General features: G+C 39.8%; 1 protein-coding gene and 1 pseudogene across 1 annotated transcript in view; both read left to right on the top strand.

The window, feature by feature from the left end:
* The first annotated feature begins 5,306 nt into the window (after positions 1-5,306).
* LOC149225982 (wall-associated receptor kinase-like 20 pseudogene) lies at positions 5,307-6,228 on the top strand (annotated as a pseudogene).
* A 3,189-nt stretch (positions 6,229-9,417) lies between these two features.
* LOC149225981 (uncharacterized) overlaps positions 9,418-21,115 on the top strand; it is an 87,589-nt gene continuing 75,891 nt past the window's right edge. Inside the window, exons 1-2 of the mRNA XM_089380061.1 lie at positions 9,418-10,828; positions 11,428-13,091. Coding sequence (XP_089236187.1) covers positions 9,418-10,828; positions 11,428-13,091 — 3,075 coding nt within the window. The remainder of the gene's footprint in view (positions 10,829-11,427; positions 13,092-21,115) is intronic.

Here is a 21,115-nt window from a genome sequence, read left to right as displayed (position 1 = left end):
AACGATGTTTTTTTTTTAGGTGTCAATTTTGAACGTGTTTTAAAAATGGCAGTGACTACGAAATTTACTACGAAATTTTCGTGCAAAATATAGCTTCAAAACGAAAGTGTTGATACTGGAATAATGAATTTTTTTTTTAGCGTCAATTTTCAAACTTTTTAAAAAATGCTAATAAAACCAATTTTTTATGTCTCAAACAAAGTTAAATTTTAAGGAAAAAACACATTAATGTTTCTGGTAGAATATCATTTTTCATTCCTAAGTATAAATTTAACATGTTTTCAACCACAACATGCTAGATACAAAAGAAATTGAAATTTTTTCAACTATAAAACTAAAAAAACATGACATTATGAACAAATTATATCACTGAATGAATTCAAAAGTCTTTATTTGTATACTGAATAAAACATACATTATATCTCTAATTTGATATTGCATTGTAGATATTTAAACAATAAAATTTATCATACTTAAGACATAATCCAACAACATAAAAATGCTTCATAACTTCTCATTTAACAAAATATGGAAAACATTAATTTTATTTGAAGATACGATGCATACATCAGTTATATAAATTGTCTTAAACAATTATTCAAACTCAATCACCCAATAACCGTGGGTAGACCGTCGTCGTGCCCCCTTCCCCCAACCCATTACTGATCTTTCCCATTCACCCATGCCCTCTTCCCCCTTCTGCCCTACCCATGCGCCAGCCCTTGCTACCCCCAACTCACCCACCCATGCACCATTTCCCCAACTCTTCCTTCCCTACCCCACAACTCTCCTCCCCATAAGCCCACCCCCTAACTCCCATTCCCCTCCAACCTCAACTCCTCCCCCCCTTCCTTAACGCTGGCCCCATGGGCCTCGCGCCCTACCCCCCTCCACCCTACCCTTACCCCTACCCCCTACCTTGCCCCACCCCCCACCCTTACCTACACTAACCCTACCAATGAATATATTAAAATAAACACCCTCCTTTTGAATATGAGGTATTTAAATGATTAAGTTTCTAAAATGAAAAAGAGAAGACATTTATTTATTTATTAATTCATGCATGATTATAATTGTTTACATTTAAGTGGTTACTTTTTTTTTATATTTGTGAATATCAAATTCAATATTAATCACATAAGAATACAAAATAAACTTATATGTAATAATTTATTTAACAACAATTAAATAAAAGAAATTATAATCAATTTAAATTCTAATTAAAATATAACTATCTATATACAAAGGGTTTATATGAAGAAATAAAATAAAACAAAAACTGTATTTACATAACACCCTTAATGCATATAAATGATTATATAATAAAATTAATCAAAGAAGAAAAGGCGGTCGCATTAATGCATAAGAATTACATTTTCTATATATATTTAAATAAAAAATTCCATTGTTTGATTACGATAATGAAAATAAAATTTTACGTCTCCCATTTTCCCGACTCACCAAGGAATGTAGATCCGATTTTGGTGCAATTTTGATAGTCGCTTCCATTCCTTGTTTCTTATTCATAATCGTGGGTGACGTTGCTTTTATTTGATTTACAAAATTATCTACTTTACCTTGTACGCTAATCAGATTATTATCGTGATATAGCTGATGGATCAAGAATTACATTTTCACTAGAGAATATAAAATATTTTGGAAAAACAAATGACATACCTTCACTTCTCATGGTTGGTTGCCCATTGGTTCCTTCTAATGAAGCTTTTGAGGAGACATGTCATTATGACAGCCAATTCCATGCGGGGTTTTCTGAACAATTTGGATAAAAGATATTTATGGGACAACTTATGGAGGCCTCAGGATCAAGAAGTCTCCACATCTCCAAATCATGATATCTTTCTGACATAGTGCAAATAAAAAACAATACCATTTGCCGGTCTGTGTTTTTTTCAATACCATTTTTAACTTAATCCTCTTAAATAAATACAAGCATGCCAGTGTTTCGAAAACCACAACGGGTAATAAAACCAATATTATCTTAATGCTCTTAAATAAACGTGTTTTTTGTTATTACTTATTTAAGAGAATACTATTATATAAATATGAATTTATAAACAATTTTATTTTTTAAACAATAAAATTTTATTATAAATAACATAATATTATTAATAATAAAATTGGCTTATCAACCATAACACTTCGTATTCTTTTATCTATAATAATATTATCAATTTTAACGGATGGCCATTACCTCAAGCTTCGTTAATATTATTTTTTTGCTATTAAGAAAAGAACGAAGATTGATCATTTAAATTTCTTAACAAAAGTTTGGATTAATTTTCAAAGAATTTGTGAAATAAAATAATTTTAAGGAGTTGAATATCCTTACATAATAAAGATAGAATTTAAAAAATGTAAAATTACAATTTTTATATTACTATAAAATTCAAATTACTACGACATTTAAAGTGGTTGATATATAGGCGTTATTTTCCATGCACCATGCTCTTGTAGTTTCTGTTGCTCGTAAAAAAGCAGAAAGTATTTGGGTAAAACATTTATTAAACTATGTTAGGATAATTGGCCAATCGTAAATAAAAGGCCGATAATATTGTTTCCTTTTGCCTTCTCCCAAGTTCTTTAATGCTTTCGAACACATTTTTATTTATAGTAATATAATATTTCGTACGAGGTTTTAAATGTTTTTATGTGAGGCAGTCGGCCTTCGCATGAGAGCCAACTGCGTCATCGCTCCGTCCTTTGTCTCAAGGAAACCCCGACGGATGAAAGAAAACAATGAGTCCTAACCCGGTCGAAGTACCTGAATCCGAGCTAAGTGAAACAAGGTTATTTCAGAGCCCGACAAGGACTGGTTTAGTCTCTGGGTCAAGCCGTCTTAAGTCCGCAAACCAATAACCTGTCCAGACCCTAACCAGCTGTGAAAAGTGGAAATATTGTCTCAAAATAATTAAGAAGTGCTTTCTTTCCCATTTCACATTGCAAAGTAAATGTAGAGCAACTGGTTAAGCACTAAAGAAATTAATGCAGTGACAACCAAGATATAACATTATTCTTCGTTAGAAAGAAGGCACCATATAGTAACTAGACTCACATAACCGAGACTTGCTCTAGGTCGAAGCCGTTAATTATAAAAACTGGAAACATATCTAATTAAGTGAATAATTTAATAATTTAAAATTATTTTTCATTCTAATGGAAGTCATCTGATCTGTGTCATGCAGATAGAAAACATGTGCGCGGACTTTCTGGTATGTCATCCTCATGCTGTTCAATACATTGATAACGCTGAGCAAAATGAACATCATGTGATATACTTGATTGGGTTGAAGGGCCTGGAAATTTCTTCATTTTGGGTGATCGTGGGCGGCGGGTCGATTCTCGGAATCGACCCGCCGCCGGTCTGGCGAGGCGGGGCGGCTCGGGGGTGGCGCTGCGCGCCCGCAGCGCCACCCCCGGGCCGCCCTGCCCCACTCGACCGGCGGCGGGTCGATTCCGAGAATCGACCCGCTGAATAAGAAACAAAAGCTGCCGAAACCTCAATCGAACTTAGCTGTTCACCAGTCGGATTTCTCAATCAAATTAAAGATGGTCTTTTCATGTTCTGTACTTTGTAAATTGTTCAAAGCTCTGTCCACTTTTTATAAAAAGTGTTCTACAGGCAAGATGTGTTTGTGTCTATGTCTAAATTTAAGATTTTATTGCTGTAATTTAAATCAGCAAATATTTATATTAATTTAAAAAATATATAAATATAAATGTATAATTATATTCTTTTACCCCATCACTAATAAACTCTTCATAGATCCAGGGTAGAGTCGATCTATACTCATTTGATAGGTTGAAGTTTATTCATGAATATTGTCAAATTCTTGATATTAACTAAAAGCTCTGTTATCTATATCATCTAAAGTCATCATATTCTGTTTGTTTATATAGTTTTAATTATCTTTATGCACTTTGTTTTTTTTCCCACAAATTATACATTATTGTACAATTACTTATTATGATGGTTTATATAGTTTGATATTATTTTACAATTACTTATTATGATTGTTTATATAGTTTTACATTATTGTAGAATTACTTATAAAATTTTAATTATCTTTATGTACTTTGTTTATGTATTTTTTTTTTTTCCTGCAAAAATTATACATTAGTGTACAATTACTTCTTCTCGGACATGTCTTCCAAACCAGAATAAAAACAATCAAGCATACAAAAGACAAGATCCCAACCATAACAACGTTGGGATAAAAAAAACTTGAATAATGTTCCTGGCATGCATATTTAGTAAAACGGTGTTGGCATGCACCCTGAGAACATCAGGGTTTTCTTTCTTTTTATTTTCTGTCCGCATTAAAGTTGTGTTTTTTTGTGGATATGTGATAGCCTCAGCCTCTCAAAAAAAATCCTGAAGTTGGTGAATATTTTGTTGTTAAGGATTTAGGGCTAAATTATGTAATGTGTCTATCTCCAAGAACCAATCAATAATCACTAAAGAATCACCAAAGATTTATAGGCACTTCACATTCCTGAATATTGTAAAGTCTAAGGACAAGCAAAGCCCAATTAATTCAGCTTTATTATTAAATTCAGGCCCTAGTCCCATGCTAAGAAGGAAAGAATGATATGGTTATTTAGGTGAAATATTATTCCCCTCTACAAAAATCCCTGACACGACTCTTGGTTCCATAAAAAAATCCCAAGCTTTCTCCGCACTTCACATGCCTGGATATTGCAAAGTCAAGGACAAGCAATGCCTAATTAATTCAGCTTTATATTAGATCCAAGCCCTAGTCTCATGCTAAGAAGGAAGAATGATGATCATTTACGTGAAATAGTATTCCCCTTTGTAAAAATTAGCTGACATGATTCTTGGTTCTATAAAAAAACTCAAACTTTCTAGGCACTTCACATGCCTAAATATTCCAAAGACGAAGATAAGCCGAGCCCAATTAATTCAGCTTTATTGTTAGATGCGGACCCTAATCCCATGCTAAGAAAAAAAATAACGATTATTTAGGTGAAATATTATTCCCGATCTGCAAAATCCCTGACATGACTCTTGGTTCCATCAAAAAAAACGCCCAAGCTTGCTAAGAAACAATCTTGGGGCCAATAAGAATTCTGTTCTTCTTTTCACCTTATATATTTGGAGTTTTTTCATTTCTAATTTTGATTTCTGCACTTGTGGTATAATTGGGAGCTGGTTATCAAAGATGTTTCTATTCCTGTACTTCGTTTATTGGAAATGGTAAATGTTTATATGCTTTACCATTTTTTTTGTTCTAATGTTGATGCTATGCATTGATGCATGACTCTTAACTACACAGTTTATTTATTGAAGTCCTAAGTACAAAGAAATTTCTTCCTCCATGCTATGCAGGTCTTGTTGCAGGAATGTGTGTAGCCATTGCAGTAGCAGTACTTGCGATAATCCTATACAGAAGAAAAAGGGTGCAGATGCAGGCTCAAGCGCAACTGATGAAGGAGAGGGCGGAAATATTATCAACAAACAGCGGAGGAAAGGCCGCCGAACTCTTCACCAGCAAAGAGATGAAAAAGGCAACAAATGGATTTGCAAAGGACCGAGTCCTCGGGATTGGGGGTTTCGGAGAAGTTTACAAAGGAATACTCAAAGACGGCACCGTCGTCGCGGTTAAAACTGCGAAAGTAGGTAATATCAAAGGAATCGAGCAGGTTCTGAACGAGGTTCGGATTCTATCTCAGGTGAACCACAGAAATCTGGTTCGACTGTTGGGCTGCTGTGTTGATGCGCAGGAACCGCTCCTGGTGTATGAGTACATTCCCAACGGGACCTTATTCGATCATCTCCACATGATCTCCGGAGGAAAGTTCCTGGACTGGAGAACGCGCTTGAATATTGCTCTCCACACTGCGGAAGCTCTGGCTTATCTCCATTCCGCTGCCTTCCCTCCAATATATCACAGAGATGTGAAGTCCACAAACATTTTACTTGACAGTAAATTGAATGCCAAGGTTTCAGATTTTGGGCTATCACGTCTAGCGGAAACGGACCTGTCTCACATCTCCACATGCGCCCAAGGGACGCTGGGGTATTTGGCGGGTCGATTCCGGGAATCGACCCGCCGGTCGGGCGGGGCGGGGCCGCCGGTCGGGCCGGGCGGGGCGGCCCGGGGTGACGCTGCGCGCCCGCAGCGCCACCCCAGGCTGCCCCGCCCCGCCAGACCGGCGGCGGGTCGATTCCACGATCACCCAAAATGAAGAAATTTCCAGGCCCTTCAACCCAATCAAGTATATCACATGATGTTCATTTTGCTCAGCTTTATCAATGTATTGAACAACATGAGTATGACATACCAGAAAGTCCGCGCACATGTTTTCTATCTGCATGACACAGATCAGATGACTTCCATTAGAATGAAAAATAATTTTAAATTATTAAATTATTCACTTAATTAGATATGTTTCCAGTTATTATAATTAACGGCTTCGACCTAGAGCAAGTCTCGGTTATGTGAGTCTGGTTACTATATGGTGCCTTCTTTCTAACGAAGAATAATGTTATATCTTGGTTGTCACTGCATTAATTTCTTTAGTGCTTAACCAGTTGCTCTACATTTACTTTGCAATGTGAAATGGGAAAGAAAGCACTTCTTAATTATTTTGAGACAATATTTCCACTTTTCACAGCCGGTTAGGGTCTGGACAGGTTATTGGTTTGCGGACTTAAGACGGCTTGACCCAGAGACTAAACCAGTCCTTGTCGGGCTCTGAAATAACCTTGTTTCACTTAGCTCGGATTCAGGTACTTCGACCGGGTTAGGACTCATTGTTTTCTTTCATCCGTCAGGATTTCCTTGAGACAAAGGACGGAGCGGTAACGCAGTTGGCTCTCATGCGAGGGCCAACTATCTCACATAAAAACATTTAAAACCTCGTACGAAATATTATATTACTATAGATAAAAATGTGTTCGAAAGCATTAAAGAACTTGGGAGAAGGCAAAATGAAACAATATTATCGGACTTTTATTTACGATTGGTCAATTATCCTAACATAGTTTAATAAATGTTTTACCCAAATACTTTCTGCTTTTTTACGAGCAACAAAAACTACAAGAGCATGGTGCATGGAAAATAACGCCTATATATCAACCACTTTAAATGTTGTAGTAATTTAAATTTTATAGTAATATAAAAATTGTAATTTTACATTTTTTAAATTCTATCTTTATAATGTAAGGATATTCAACTCTTTAAAATTATTTTATTTCACAAATTCTTTGAAAATTAATCCAAACTTTTGTTAAGAAATTTAAATGATCAATCTTCGTTCTTTTCTTAATAGCAAAAAAATAATATTAACGAAGCTTGAGGTAATGGCCATCCGTTAAAATTGATAATATTATTATAGATAAAAGAATACGAAGTGTTATGGTTGATAAGCCAATTTTATTATTAATAATATTATGTTATTTATAATAAAATTTTATTGTTTAAAAAATAAAATTGTTTATAAATTCATATTTATATAATAGTATTCTCTTAAATAAGTAATAACAAAAAACACATTTATTTAAGAGCATTAAGATAATATTGGTTTTATTACCCGTTGTGGTTTTCGAAACACTAGCATGCTTGTTTATTTAAGAGGATTAAGTTAAAAATGGTATTGAAAAAAACACAGACCGGCAAATGGTATTGGTTTTTATTTGCACTATGTCAGAAAGAGATCATGCTTTGGAGATGCGGAGACTTCTTGATCCTGAGGCCTCGGTAAGTTGTCCCATAAATATCTTTTATCCAAATTGTTCGGAAAACCCCGCATGGAATTGGCCGTCATAATGACATGTCTCCTCAAAAGCTTCACTAGAAGGAACCAATGGGCAACCAACCATGAGAAGTGAAGGTATGTCATTTGTTTCTCCAAAATATTTTATATTCTCTAGTGAAAATGTAATTCTTGATCCATCAGCTATACCACGATAATAATCTGATTAGTGTACAAGGTAAAGTAGATAATTTTGTAAATCAAATAAAAGCAACGCCACCCACGATTATGAATAAGAAACAAGGAATGGAAGCGACTATCAAAATTGCACCAAAAGCGGATCTACATTCCTTGGTGAGTCGTGAAAATGGGAGACGTAAAATTTTATTTTCATTATCGTAATCAAACAATGGAATTTTTTATTTAAATATATATAGAAAATGTAATTCTTATGCATTAATGCGACCGCCTTTTCTTCTTTGATTAATTTTATTATATAATCATTTATATGCATTAAGGGTGTTATGTAAATACAGTTTTTGTTTTATTTTATTTCTTCATATAAACCCTTTGTATATAGTTAGTTATATTTTAATTAGAATTTAAATAGATTATAATTTCTTTTATTTAATTGTTGTTAAATAAATTATTACATATAAGTTTATTTTGTATTCTTATGTGATTAATATTGAATTTGATATTCACAAATATAAAAAAAAAGTAACCACTTAAAATCATGCATGAATTAATAAAGAAATAAATGTCTTCTCTTTTTCATTTTAGAAACTTAATCATTTAAATATCTCATATTCAAAAGGAGGGTGTTTATTTTAATATATTCATTGGTAGGGTTAGTGTAGGTAAGGGTGGGGGTGGGGGAAGGTATGTGAAAGAAAGAGAGAGCACAACTGTGATTTTCGCATTGATTTTTAAGTTAATTATTATTTTTTGAAAAAAAAAGTTGTTATTATTATTTTTTTGACATGAAATTCATAAAAAAAACTATTATTTGACCATTTTTAGTTAATATTTTTGTATAAAAATTGTGATTTTGACATGTTAATTCTAGCAAAAAAATTATCAAAACGTTTATTTTTTTTGTTATATTTATGTTAAAAATGGTTATTTTTATGTCCATTGTTAAAAAATGTTGTTTTTTAGAAACAATTATTTCATGTGGATGATAGGAGAACTTTCAAGGAGCTCTGCAACCGCTCTGCAACCATAGTCATGGAACCCCACTGACAGGGGTTTGCAGGCCGTCCCACGGCCCTGTAAACCCCACCCACTCCCGTACCTTCCACCCTGGACCGCCCTTGGTTTTCCGTGCTGGCTGCGGGCTTCTGTTTTTACTTTCTTACGCCCGTGACCCCCTCCCTTTCGTTTTAACCCTGCCCTAAGTTTTTACCCTCATTTACCTCGGCACTTTTCCATTTCTGGATTCCTGTTCTCCGCTGCATCGGAACGGCGCCCACTCTCCGGATCGGCCGACAGCGCTTCGAAGGCGACGTTTTCACGGTTAGCGGGGAGAGCGACCTGCTGCTTTCTCTCCATTACCTGCTCGGGCTCTACAGTTTTTCCGCCTGCTACCGGTGAAAACCCCAACGGTTACCTGGTATCGAGGAGGGCTCTTTTGGACGGTTACCATTTTTTCGAGGGAGGCATAGCGCAGCTGTCGACATGGACTCAGAGGAGGTGGATTACTCGGAGTCTCCGCTGGCGGATAGCTCCATCTGGCAGTCCACGTTTTCTTCTTCTGGGGGTCTGCACAATGGGAGCCTGTCTGCTGGCTTAGAAAACGTCTCCCCCCCCATTGACCCATCTCTCCCCTCCGACTTCTTTCCCGGTGAGCCCTCTTCCTGGAACTCCTTCGCGGTCCCCTCCCCGGCTACATTGGGTTTTCTGGCCGATTGTTTACAACCCTCTCCGAACGGAGTTCCTCCCCATCAATCGGATCCTCCCTCCCTTGTCCCTCCACCCGTTATTCAGGCGGCTTCCCCTTTCCCTCCTGTGACAAACCCCCCCTCCTCGCTTTCAAACCCTCCATCGGCTCCCTCTGCCCCCTCTGGCAGCTATCACACGGTCCCTCCCCTTCCCGAAGCCATCCCTCCCCCTGGGTCAAACCCTCTTCCTCCCCCTCCTGTTCCTCCCCCTGTGGGCTCACAGGCTACTGCAAACCCGGGCCGTATGTCCTCCCGGCCTGCCAAGAAGCAACGCTGCCTAAAATCCACCGCGGAGGACGCTTTTCTGAGGCTGGAAGAAGATATTCGTTGGGGGGAAGCCATGGATCTGGCTGACTGCGTCCTGGTGGGTCGGATCAAGGGCAGACATGCATCGGCTGCAAAATTAAAGGAATGGGCGACAGAGATTTGGGGACAATACCTTGTGGAGATACCTACGGTCCAGACCTTTGTGCGTGGGTGGTTCGCACTCAAATTTGCACGGGCGGATCACACGAGCTGGGTCCTTTCATCGTTTTGGCATTTTGAAAAAGCCCCGGTCCTCCTCAAGCGATGGACGCCGTTATTCGACCCGGAGACGGAGATCATAGGCATAGGTCCAGTCTGGGTCAGGCTACCAGGATTGCCGCTGCAGTACTGGTCAGAAGACATCTTTAAGAGGATTGGAAATGCACTTGGCACTTTCATGGAATCAGATAAATCCTATCTAGCATCGGGCTCGATGGCATACGCAAGAATCTTAGTGCATATGGACACCAGAGGGGGGGTGCCGGAAAACATCAACATACATTGGAAATCTTCTTCAAGAACACAGAAGCTTGATTATGAAGGCCTCCCCTACAGATGCAGAAGATGCCACCAGGTGGGTCACCTTTTCAAAGACTGCCCCCTCATCCAGAAGGGCCAGCAGACGGCAACAGACCAGGACCCGAACACTGCAGAAGGACAGCCAAACCCCCCTGTGGAAATGGCGCGCAGAACAGACCACATCATCACTTCAGATACGGTGGAGGCCCCCCCTGCCCCTCGTCGCAAGAAGCAAGGCTCAAACTCGGCTCGGCCTCCTTCCCGGCCTCCTTCTCCTCCTCTGACGAGATCCAGAGCTGCGAAGGGTGCGGTTTTCTCCTCGGGTACGTCCTCTATTTCGTCTGCCTCTGTTTCTCATTTTGCATCTATGTGTATATCCTCCTCGGGTGTGCCTCCCATCAGAATCCCTCCCCCCTCCTCCCCATCTGCCCTTGACCTCGTCATGGATTCAAACCTCTCCCTTTCCCCTTCGTTATACGTATCCTGCCCGATTCCGAAGCCTCCAGGCTTCCCCACCCCCTCCCCTCTCCCTTCTGTCCCCCACATTTCCTTCCCCTCGCCCTCCCCTTCTGTTAACTCCTCTCCTCGGTACTCCACCCGCTCGACCACCAAGCTAAATGTCTCGGACTCCATAGGACTGTCGGTGGAAGCCCTTATCCTCTCGCCTAAGCAGGGGCGGGGTCGACCTTCTGGTATGTCCATTGCACGTAAACAAATGGAGGATGAGATCCTCCGCGGCAAGCAACAAACTCTCCACAGGGCCCTTAGAGCACAGGACACCCTCCCCCACCCCCCTCCATGAAAATCTTGTCCTTCAACTGTAGAGGGTTGGCCAGCCCCGATAAAAAATCGGCCCTGAAGCGTCTTCTTCTCGCAAACCCTGTGGACATTATCTTCCTTCAAGAGACATTATGTAAAGCAGACACTGCAACCTCCCTTCTTGGTTCATGGATGCCGGGGTGGTCCTTCACAGCCATCGATGTGTCAGGAAGATCAGGAGGCATTGCTATAGGCTTTAAGAACAATTCCATTAATATCAAGAATATCTGGGGTGGTGTGGGTTTTTTGGGGGCTGATATTTATTCAAAGGACATGGAGGAATATCTTAAAATTATAAATGTTTATGGCCCCTGCCAAAACAGAGAACTATTCTGGCAAAAGCTTCTCGGTTCCCCGCTCCTACTAGATGAGAACATTATCTTGGGGGGAGATTTAAATTTCTCTATGGGCTTCTCTGAATCTTGGGGTCACCAGGCTCAAATTGATCCACTCTCTGATTTTTTCGGACAATTGCTTGAAGATTTTCGCTGGATTGACCTCCCCTCCGCAAAAGTCCAATTCACATGGAAGAATAACAGAACAGGGGACCAAAGTTTAGCCAGGAGGCTGGACCGTTTCATCATTAAAGAAGGTCTATGTAATCCACACCCTAGAGCCAGGCAATGGGTGGGAAGTGGAGGGATCTCGGACCATAGACCAATATACTTGGAAATGAGTGCAAGACATCAGTCACAAAAAGCCCCGTTCAAATTCAATGCTACCTGGCTGCGGGATCCCACCTACATCAAACAGATAACGGACTTCTGGAAGGCACATCCGATTTGGGAGGATGAAGACCCAGCCATTGGTTTTGTAAGAAACCTCTCAGAACTCAAAGTGGTCTCAAGAGAATGGGCTAAATTGAAGAGACAACAGGATGACCATACCATTTCTCTAGCGGAACAAGCTATAGAAGCCCTCGAATCCCACTCAGATGGTACATACTTATCCCCAGAACAGAAGTCCATGTATGAAGATCTCATTAAAAGGAGGACTCAGATACTCAGAGATAGGGAGGACTCCTGGAGACTCAGAAGCAGAGCCATTTGGCTCAAGGAGGGGGACGAGAACACAAAATTTTACCATCGTTTTGCAAATGGACGGAAGGCAATCAACACTATCTGGGAACTACAGGATGAGCATGGATATACGGTGAGCAGGCCTGGAGAACTAGCACATCTTGCCACTTCTCACTTCAGAAATATATACAAAGCCCCAGAACAAGCAAGCCTACTTGAAATCATGAGGGTGGCAGAACTCTTTCCTAGGTTTGTGGATGAGGAGGATGCAGAAGATCTCACAAAAGATATTACTTTGGAGGAACTGGAATCTACCATTAAAGGATTTCAGAAGGACAAAAGTCCGGGACCGGATGGCTGGACCATTGAATTCTACTCAGCTTTCTTCGAGCTGTTGGGGCAGGATATACTCAACGTTATAAATCATTGCAGTCAAAATGGATCTATCCCCTCAAGTATCAAAGCCACTTTCATAGCCCTTATTCCAAAATCAGACAAGCCTGTGTCCTTTGATGACTTTAGACCTATCTCGCTCTGCAATTGCCTCTATAAGATATTGGCCAAAATTCTAGCAAACCGGATCAAGCCCATCCTCTCGGCTAATATATCCTCTGAACAATTCGCTTTCCTCCATCGCCGACAGATCCATGAAGCAATTGGTACGGCTCAAGAGCTTCTTTATTCTTTGCAGAGCAAAAATCTGAAGGGTATGATCCTCAAGGTGGACCTATCAAAAGCTTTCGATAGGGTAAATCTTTTATACATCAGAATGCTCCTCACCCATCTGGGCTTCCCCTTCCTGTTCATTAAGAGAATAATGAGTTGCATCTCTGATGTCCCGTTCAGCGTCCTCCTCAATGGCTCCCCCTCCCCCTTCTTCACTGCTGAAAGAGGCCTCAGGCAAGGATGCCCCCTCTCCCCCCTTCTTTTTCTTCTCATTATGGAAGGATTAAGCAGACTGATAGCATCTGAGCACAGAAGAGGAAGATTAAAAGGGGTAAAAATCTCGGACAACTGCTTCCTTACACATCTACTATTTGTGGATGATGTATTGATCTTTTTAAATGGTAGCATGGCTGACACATCGGCGCTAAAATATGCTTTTGATCTATTCCAGAAAGCAACAGGGATGGTTATAAATATTCAAAAATCCACCATAACAGAGCTTGGTTGCACTCCTCAGGAGGTCATCTACATTAAAAACCGTTTCCCTTTTCATATCCACCCCACAGAGGAAGGGCTAAAATATCTAGGATTCAGGGTGAAACATGGAGGATACAAAATAGCTGATTGGATTTGGCTAATCACCAAAGTGGAGAAAAGGATTAATGTCTGGTATAATAGATATCTCACAAGGGCAGGAAGGCTCACTCTTATAAAAGCAGTCTTGGAAGCAACGCCGGTGTACTGGATGTCTCTAGCTTGGATACCTAGAGGGATTTTAGCCAGGCTTCAAAAAATCTGCTGCAGATTCTTATGGCAGGGGAACAGACAGGGAAATCTCTTCGCCTGGGTAAAATGGGACACCATAGCCAGACCAAAAAAATGGGGAGGCTGGGGGATAAAGAGACTGGATCTATTTGCGAATGCTCTGGCAGCCAAGTTGGGATGGCAACTCCTCACATCAAATAGTCTTTGGTCGAAGGTAGTTATGGAAAAATACATCGCCCCAGAAAGTATATACAGTTGGGTCTGTAGGGAACAAAGAGGAGGTGGAAGGCATTCAATCATATGGAAAGTGGTTTTAAACTCTCTTCCCCTTATTCGAGAGGGCCTAACCTGGAGAATCAGACAAGGAAACTCTGTTCGAATTGGCATTGATCCCTGGATCGGCTGTGGAAATATGCACATACTCCCAGCACAGCTCCTAACCCACCTCAGGGAACAGGGAGCCACGCAGATTGCTCATATTGCAGACCAGGGAAATTCTACTTTTCTCCATCAGGCTTGGAGGACAGCTCGAGACCTACGCATTCCAGAACAGTGGAGATGAGCTTGGGAGTTATACACGGAGGCGCTCTCACAAGCACAGGTCAGATTATCGGAGGAAGAGGATGAAATTGTCTGGGCTCTAGCAAAAAGCGGTTCATACACCCCAAAGGAAGGATATCTACAGCTCATGCAGCCGAACAAACCAGACAATTTGCTGCAATGGTGGAAATCAATCTGGCATCTAAAAGCAGCCCCCAGAACTCGCCTTCTCATGTGGGCAATTCTCTTCAATAAAATACCAACAGGAGCAAACTTAAAAAAGCGGTCCTTCCATGGACCTTTCTGGTGCCACTTATGCAAAAGAAATGACGAAGACACTGAGCACCTCTTCCTCACATGCCCGGTTGTCAAAGAACAGTGGTCTTTACTTGCTACAAAATCCCCCTCTATCCATCTATGGCAGGGCCATTCTATTAGCGATGCCTGGGAAAATTGGCAAGCACACCATTCAGGAAAAGAAAAGAACATCCCCCTCCTGATGTGCTGGTCCATCTGGACAGCCAGGAACAGAGCCATTTTCGACCAAAAACCTCCTCATTGGCCTGTCCTTATTGCGCACCTTTTTGCTGACCTTGCTCTCATTCCTGAGGATCCTCCACCTGCTCCCCATAGGACCATCACCCCGGAGATCATAGACAAATCTTTTCCCTGGGCCTATTTTGATGGCTCAGCCCAAGAGGCAGGCTGTGGGGGGGGAGCCATTCTCTACCTGAGAGAAAACCATTTTTTCATGCTGCAAATATACCTGGGAAGGGGCACAAACAACTATGCTGAGCTCACCACTGCTAAACACCTCATTTCATTTGCACATGAAAAAGGCTGCACAAAACTACAATTGTTTGGAGATTCACAGATTGTCTGCAATTGGCTCACCAGGAAATCATCATGCACTGTTTTCTCTTTGAGACACATACTGGATGAGGCACTCAGACTAACAGATGCTTTTGAAAAATTTGAATGTCGGCATATCTACAGGGAGCGCAACTCTCGGGCGGACTACCTATCCAAGCAAGCAGCGCAGAGGCAAGAAGCGGACTGGCTAATACAAGAAGACCTGGATGGAACCTACTTTCAGCACTACCATAGACCCTTTGATGACCAACAGGCTCAAAGGGACACTCAGAACTGAAAGGGGTCCCAATATGCACAAAGTGCTGTTTTTTGTTTTTACATTTACATGCTATTTAGATAGAACTGTTATTATGGACAGCATCGTTAAGGTGGACTGTTATAGTCACCCTTCTCTACTTTTTGTGTCTCCTTATGGGGGGCAGCACTCTCAGCTGCACAGCACAGCAACACAGTATATATGTTTTTTATTATTACACAGACAGACTCTTGGACAGATACCTCTCCGAAACTCCCTGCGTGGACCAACAGTTCGGAGAGAGGATGGTGTTTTTGTTATGATCGTATATCTGGTTTCTTTTTCAGTTTTCTTTTGGAACTTTGGACAGCCTCTTTCGAAGTTATTGAGGGACACACAGTCTCAGTATGCATATGCACAGCATCTACAGAATGTAATTTCTCTTGACTAATAGAAATTACGACTTTTTCCATGGGAAAAAAAATTATTTCATGTGGATTGAAAAATTAATTAAGGATGTATAAATATGTAGATTATCTAAAATTCAAACTATCGACTTTCTAATTTAAAAACGCAAAACAATAAAAACCCCCCTAAAAAAAAAAAAAATAAGATAGAGAACAAGAAAATATGAATAAAATGACGACTTCAAAAACTATCAAATTTAGAAAATAATTTTTTACATTTCACACACTAGAAAATTAAAAGTCAAAAAATAGGTCTTTTAAAAAAAGGGTGTGATGCAGAATACTCACTTTTTAAAATCAGCATGAAAATCACTACCATTCTAAAACTTGATTTCATCCTTGAACATGAAAAAAAATTAAAGTTCCAAAAACCATGTTCTAAAAAAAACATGTGTATTCTGCATCACCACTTTTGAAAATCGGGTCATTTTTTTGCTACCTCTACGAAACGGGTAACAGTATCAGTTCCCGTTTCAAAGTTTACATTGTTTACAATACCATGGGCCAATACCACAACTTATCAATACCACATGCTCATAAAACCATAACTCTATATGACACTTGTTCATATGACATTTTTTTTTTAATTAATCAATTTAATTAAAAGGATAAAAAGGGCATGACTACTTTGGTGATAAATCTCAACCTTTGATTTGTGTATACTATTATGAATATTTTAGAATATTTCATGGAGGCTAAATCCCTACAAACCACTTAATATTTTCTAATAAGTAAAAGCCCCGAGGGTTAGCTCAATTGGTTGAGTCTCTGTGGTTAAGCACCTCTGTTATTGAGATGTCATAGATTCAAATTCTCTTGACACTCTTGGGGTTAGGTTTCGTGTTTGAGCTAGTAGGAAGTGATCCCTTCAGTTGGATATGCCCGAAACAATATTCCATGGATGTACCAAGTCCTCGATCTTCGAGGACTCTGAACCACATAATTTTTATTTATTGATAATTAAAATAAAATTTTGGAAGCCTAGTTTAAAAATAGACACACCTCCCTTGATCGAGGTGCATAGCCACCTAGAAAACATAGGGGGGGTGGGGGGTGGCAGGCACCCCATCGACTCCTAAGGTAATTAAGAGGGGGAGTGGTGTGGTCATTCCCCCCCATCCCCCTATGCATGAAGCGTGCAAAGTCCTATTAATTTTGATGTTATGACGAACCTAATCCAGCTCCATTGTTTCGCTTCTCTTATACAAAAAGGAGGGATTTTATGGCTTAATCATGTTACACCCCCATCACTGGTGGGATTTTATTTCTATTTGTGTTGCATGGCATGTTAGAATGTTGAGCTAGTTAGCTAGTTACATGCGGTGATATTTGGTTGATTTTAGAGCCAGAATCATATGCCGAAGAGGTTGTCGCGACTGTGACTCACATAGGCCTCCTTTTCCTTTTACTGTTAGTGGTTGAGGACAATGTCTATCTGATTGGGGGCAAGGGTGACAACATTTCTCTAGAGACTAACATAGACTATGTTAAATCGATCAGAGCACTGGGTGGTTGGAGGCATTCCATAGAGGCAGTTTCTGGATCTTATTCTCAACTTTAAAAGATGAGTTGTCTATTGGTCTTAGCATTCTTGGGATGCTTTTTTCGAGTAATATATTATCCTTGGTTCACTAGATTGTTCTTCTCAGCTTATGTCTAGTTTTGGATATGTGTGGGTGTTTTTCTTGGGTTTATCTTGGTGAGTTATGATTTTTTGAGACTAGTGGTATTGAGGGTTTTGTTGCCTTTGGTGTTTCCCTCTCCTTCTAGTTTTATCACTTTCATGTGAAGTGTTTTTCAGTTGAAGTCTCGTGGTGGTATACTAGTTGGGTTTTTTCTCCCTACGCTCCACTCTCTAGGCATGCATGGTGATGAGCCCTAGAAATGGGTAATTATATGGGCTCATTTAACCTCCTAATTCGACTTAATCCACCATTCTCATTAGTTTATTGCATATTTTTGATTATATTTATGCTAATAGAGTGAATTGGGTTAGTTATTGTGCCAAGAAGTCTAATGTGTGCTTTATGCAGATTTTTGGTCAATTTTGAGACAAAATCAAAGGTTTAATGAGCATTTGGCAGCCAAATTTGTGGAAGAACAAGGGAGAGGATTTTTAGGAGGGTATCCCCTTCATTTATGAGCCCTTACCTTGAATTCTCCATCAAAAACTCGGAGCACAAAGCTAAGGGGCAGCCAAGCAAGTCAAGTAGGACCGTTGTTATCTTCAGTTCTAGGAAGCTGAGTTCCTTGATTTTAGGAGGCCTGTTGGAGGTCCCCATTTGTATAAATAAGAAGGCTTAGGGCCTCAATTTTGTTAGTTAGATTTTAGTTAGTAGGTTATCCATTTGATAGTCTATTTTCGCACTTTAGTGTAGCCTTGTAATCAACACATTTTCGAGTTCTTTTTGCAGACAATTTTTGTGATGTAACTATTATTTTTTGATCAATGAAGATGAATCCAGCTTTGAACCAGCTCTGATCTTTATTAGGAGGCTGTAGCTCTTGGGGTTGGGCCAAACCCAAGTGCCCAATACCTCCTTTGTGTACTTTTATGTGCTTTTACCACATTCATAGAATAATTTCTATTATATAGTTTAAATCTTGCTTTGTTACTTAGGTTGTTTTTGATGATTAAGATAGTTGCTCTTGCTTCAGATTGATTTGATAGTTTGGTAACAGAAAAGATCCACAAAAATTCTACCAAGCAGTCCTTGATCTCCTTTCTCCCTCCTTGGGACCATGAATTGAGACCAAGGCACACTTGTTGCCACAAAAACATTGTTTTTGCCTTCCAATGCAATTGCTAGTGTTAGATTTTGAGTTGGAAAAGTTGATATCAGTTGTGTTTTCATGCTTAGATCTATTCTTGCTTAGTTTCCATAGCTTTCTTGCATGATTTCCTGTCTATAAACTTCTGTTCATCACATTTCTGGTTTTTAGGGCAGATTAGGTCAAAATAGATAAATCTTTGTTTTTTTAGTCTTTGTTTGGATCAGTTTTGGAAAGTAGTGTGCAGAGCACCTGTAAGACACTCCTACCTACCCTTCCTCCATCATAAAACCTACTCCAATCCTTCACTCAAGATTTCTTTCCCTCATTCGCCACACTTTCCCAACTTACCCTAATTTCTACATTTTTGTGCAACATTGCTTTCTTTGTCCTTGAACAAATCCAACCATCTTCATCACTCTTGAGATTCCTTTACCAGGTCCTAGACCCCTCAACATCCCTATTCATCATTCATTTCCACTTTCCCACCGTTTTTCCACCATCAACCCTCTAAAAACCACTTTCAGCCTGTTCTTGTAGAATTTCCTGTAGATCCCCTGCAGCCTCCTGTAGAAGATAACGTGAGCGATTTTTCAAGATCTAAGCGTGGTGGAAATCTCCAGAAGGGTGCTAGGGACCCCTTAGGTCCTCTCTACACCTTCCCAACCTCCTGCAAATGCCCACTCCATTTTATTTCGCCAATAAACCTCTGCACAATAAAAAATAGTTAAAACACATGCATAATAATTCTGCATAAAACTACTCAAAAATATAAAAAGATGATTTTTCCAGATTTTCCTTCAGAAGTAGCTTAAACACATGCATTTTACCTTTGCAATAGTAAATGGCATCCATTTCGGTAGCTTATATCTCTTTTATTGCACTAGTAGGGTTAGTCGGTAAAACTAGGGTTTGCATTTCCTTTCAGCTTTCATCTTCTTTCTGCAAGTAGACTAGTCTCTTTTGAGTTAGCTTTCGTCCATCACAGTTAAAAGCTTCTTCTAAGAACTCATAGAAGTTGGCTTAAGCTCCTAGCGAACTTGTGCCAGCTGATCAAGTGATAGCCTGCAGTAAGAGCTAGTACTTATGTATATAGCACCGTCGCTTCCAAGTTTGTTACGAACTACTGGGTTGATAAAAGTAAAGTAGGGAGTCCAAGGAGTTGCAACATCATTGCTGCAATATTAGAGTTCACCATATTTTTGGCGTCATTGCCGGGGAAGTGTCAGAGTACTTTGTGATTACTGATTTTCTTCTATTTTCTACTGCAACCTTCTGCTAAGTAGTTTATTTCAGCAAGAGTATAATAGTTGTTTCATTTCAATTCTGCAATTTCAATTCCGGAATTTCCTTTATGCAAAAGTAGATTAGACATTTCCTGCTTTCATTTCAATTCCACAATTTCATTTCAGCAAGTGTAGATTAGACATTTCCTGCTTTCATTTCAATTCCGCAATTTCATTTCGACAAGCGTAGATTAGCTATTTCCTGCTTTCATTTCGATTCTGCAATTTCATTTCAGCAAAATAGATTAGTCATTTCCTGCTTTCATTTCAGTTCTACAATTCCATTTTAGAAAGATTCATTTCAGTTAGTTGCAATTTGTTGTTCAATCAATTTCAGTTTTGCAGGTACAAGCAAAAAAAAAAAAAAAAAAAAAAAACCAAAAAGATTGTCTTTCATGCTTCTAGGAGTAGAGATAATTCAGAAAAATGTTTGCACAACACCCCCACTGCTTCACACAACCAACCTTATCTCTTCTTTGATGGCTGTGATTAAGAAGAACCCTTAGGTGGACAACAAGACACATTTGAAGAACCTATAGGGGAGAAGAAGAAGAAAACATTCCTTTGGAGCAAATGGATGAAAACAGAAATGTTGGGAGCAGTACCTTTTGTTCCAACTCATCCATTGAAGGTAAAATTGGAAACATGTGGGAATATTTCAAGAGCGAGAAGAGGCAGATGCTTGCCATGCATGTCAAAAGATATCGAGAGGAAGCAGAGAGGGATTTGGCCATCTTTTGTCCCAGGTGCACTAGAAAGCATCATAGGAACGAATGTCCATTGCACTCTATAGAAGTGTGTTTTGTTTGTGAAGAAGACCATCCTACAAACTAGTGCCCTTCCTTACCTGGATTTAAAGCTATGTACCAAGGGGCTGAAGGAGCCATTGAATCACTCTATTTCATGAACCAGAGGAGGCCACGTGGACCCAGACCTTACCAGCAGGGAATGCAAGGGACATCCCAGACCTATTACAACCCCTATCAAGCCACTTCCATACCTTCTTGGGGTCCCCCTGCTCATCCTTCCTGGTCCACACCCCCTCCTTGGTCATACCCTCCTCAGTATTATGCTCAACCAGCTACTCATCCATTTCACCCCTATGCTTAGCCTCAGCCTTAGTGGAATGCACCTCATCAGGGGTGGAGGCCCCAGTACAACTCTCCTC

The sequence above is a fragment of the Pinus tabuliformis genome, chromosome J, assembly GCF_031772625.1.
Source record: "Pinus tabuliformis cultivar Carrire ecotype Pingquan chromosome J, CPIR1, whole genome shotgun sequence".
NCBI classification, from domain to species: domain Eukaryota; kingdom Viridiplantae; phylum Streptophyta; class Pinopsida; order Pinales; family Pinaceae; genus Pinus; species Pinus tabuliformis.
This window is presented reverse-complemented; position numbering and strand designations above follow the sequence as displayed.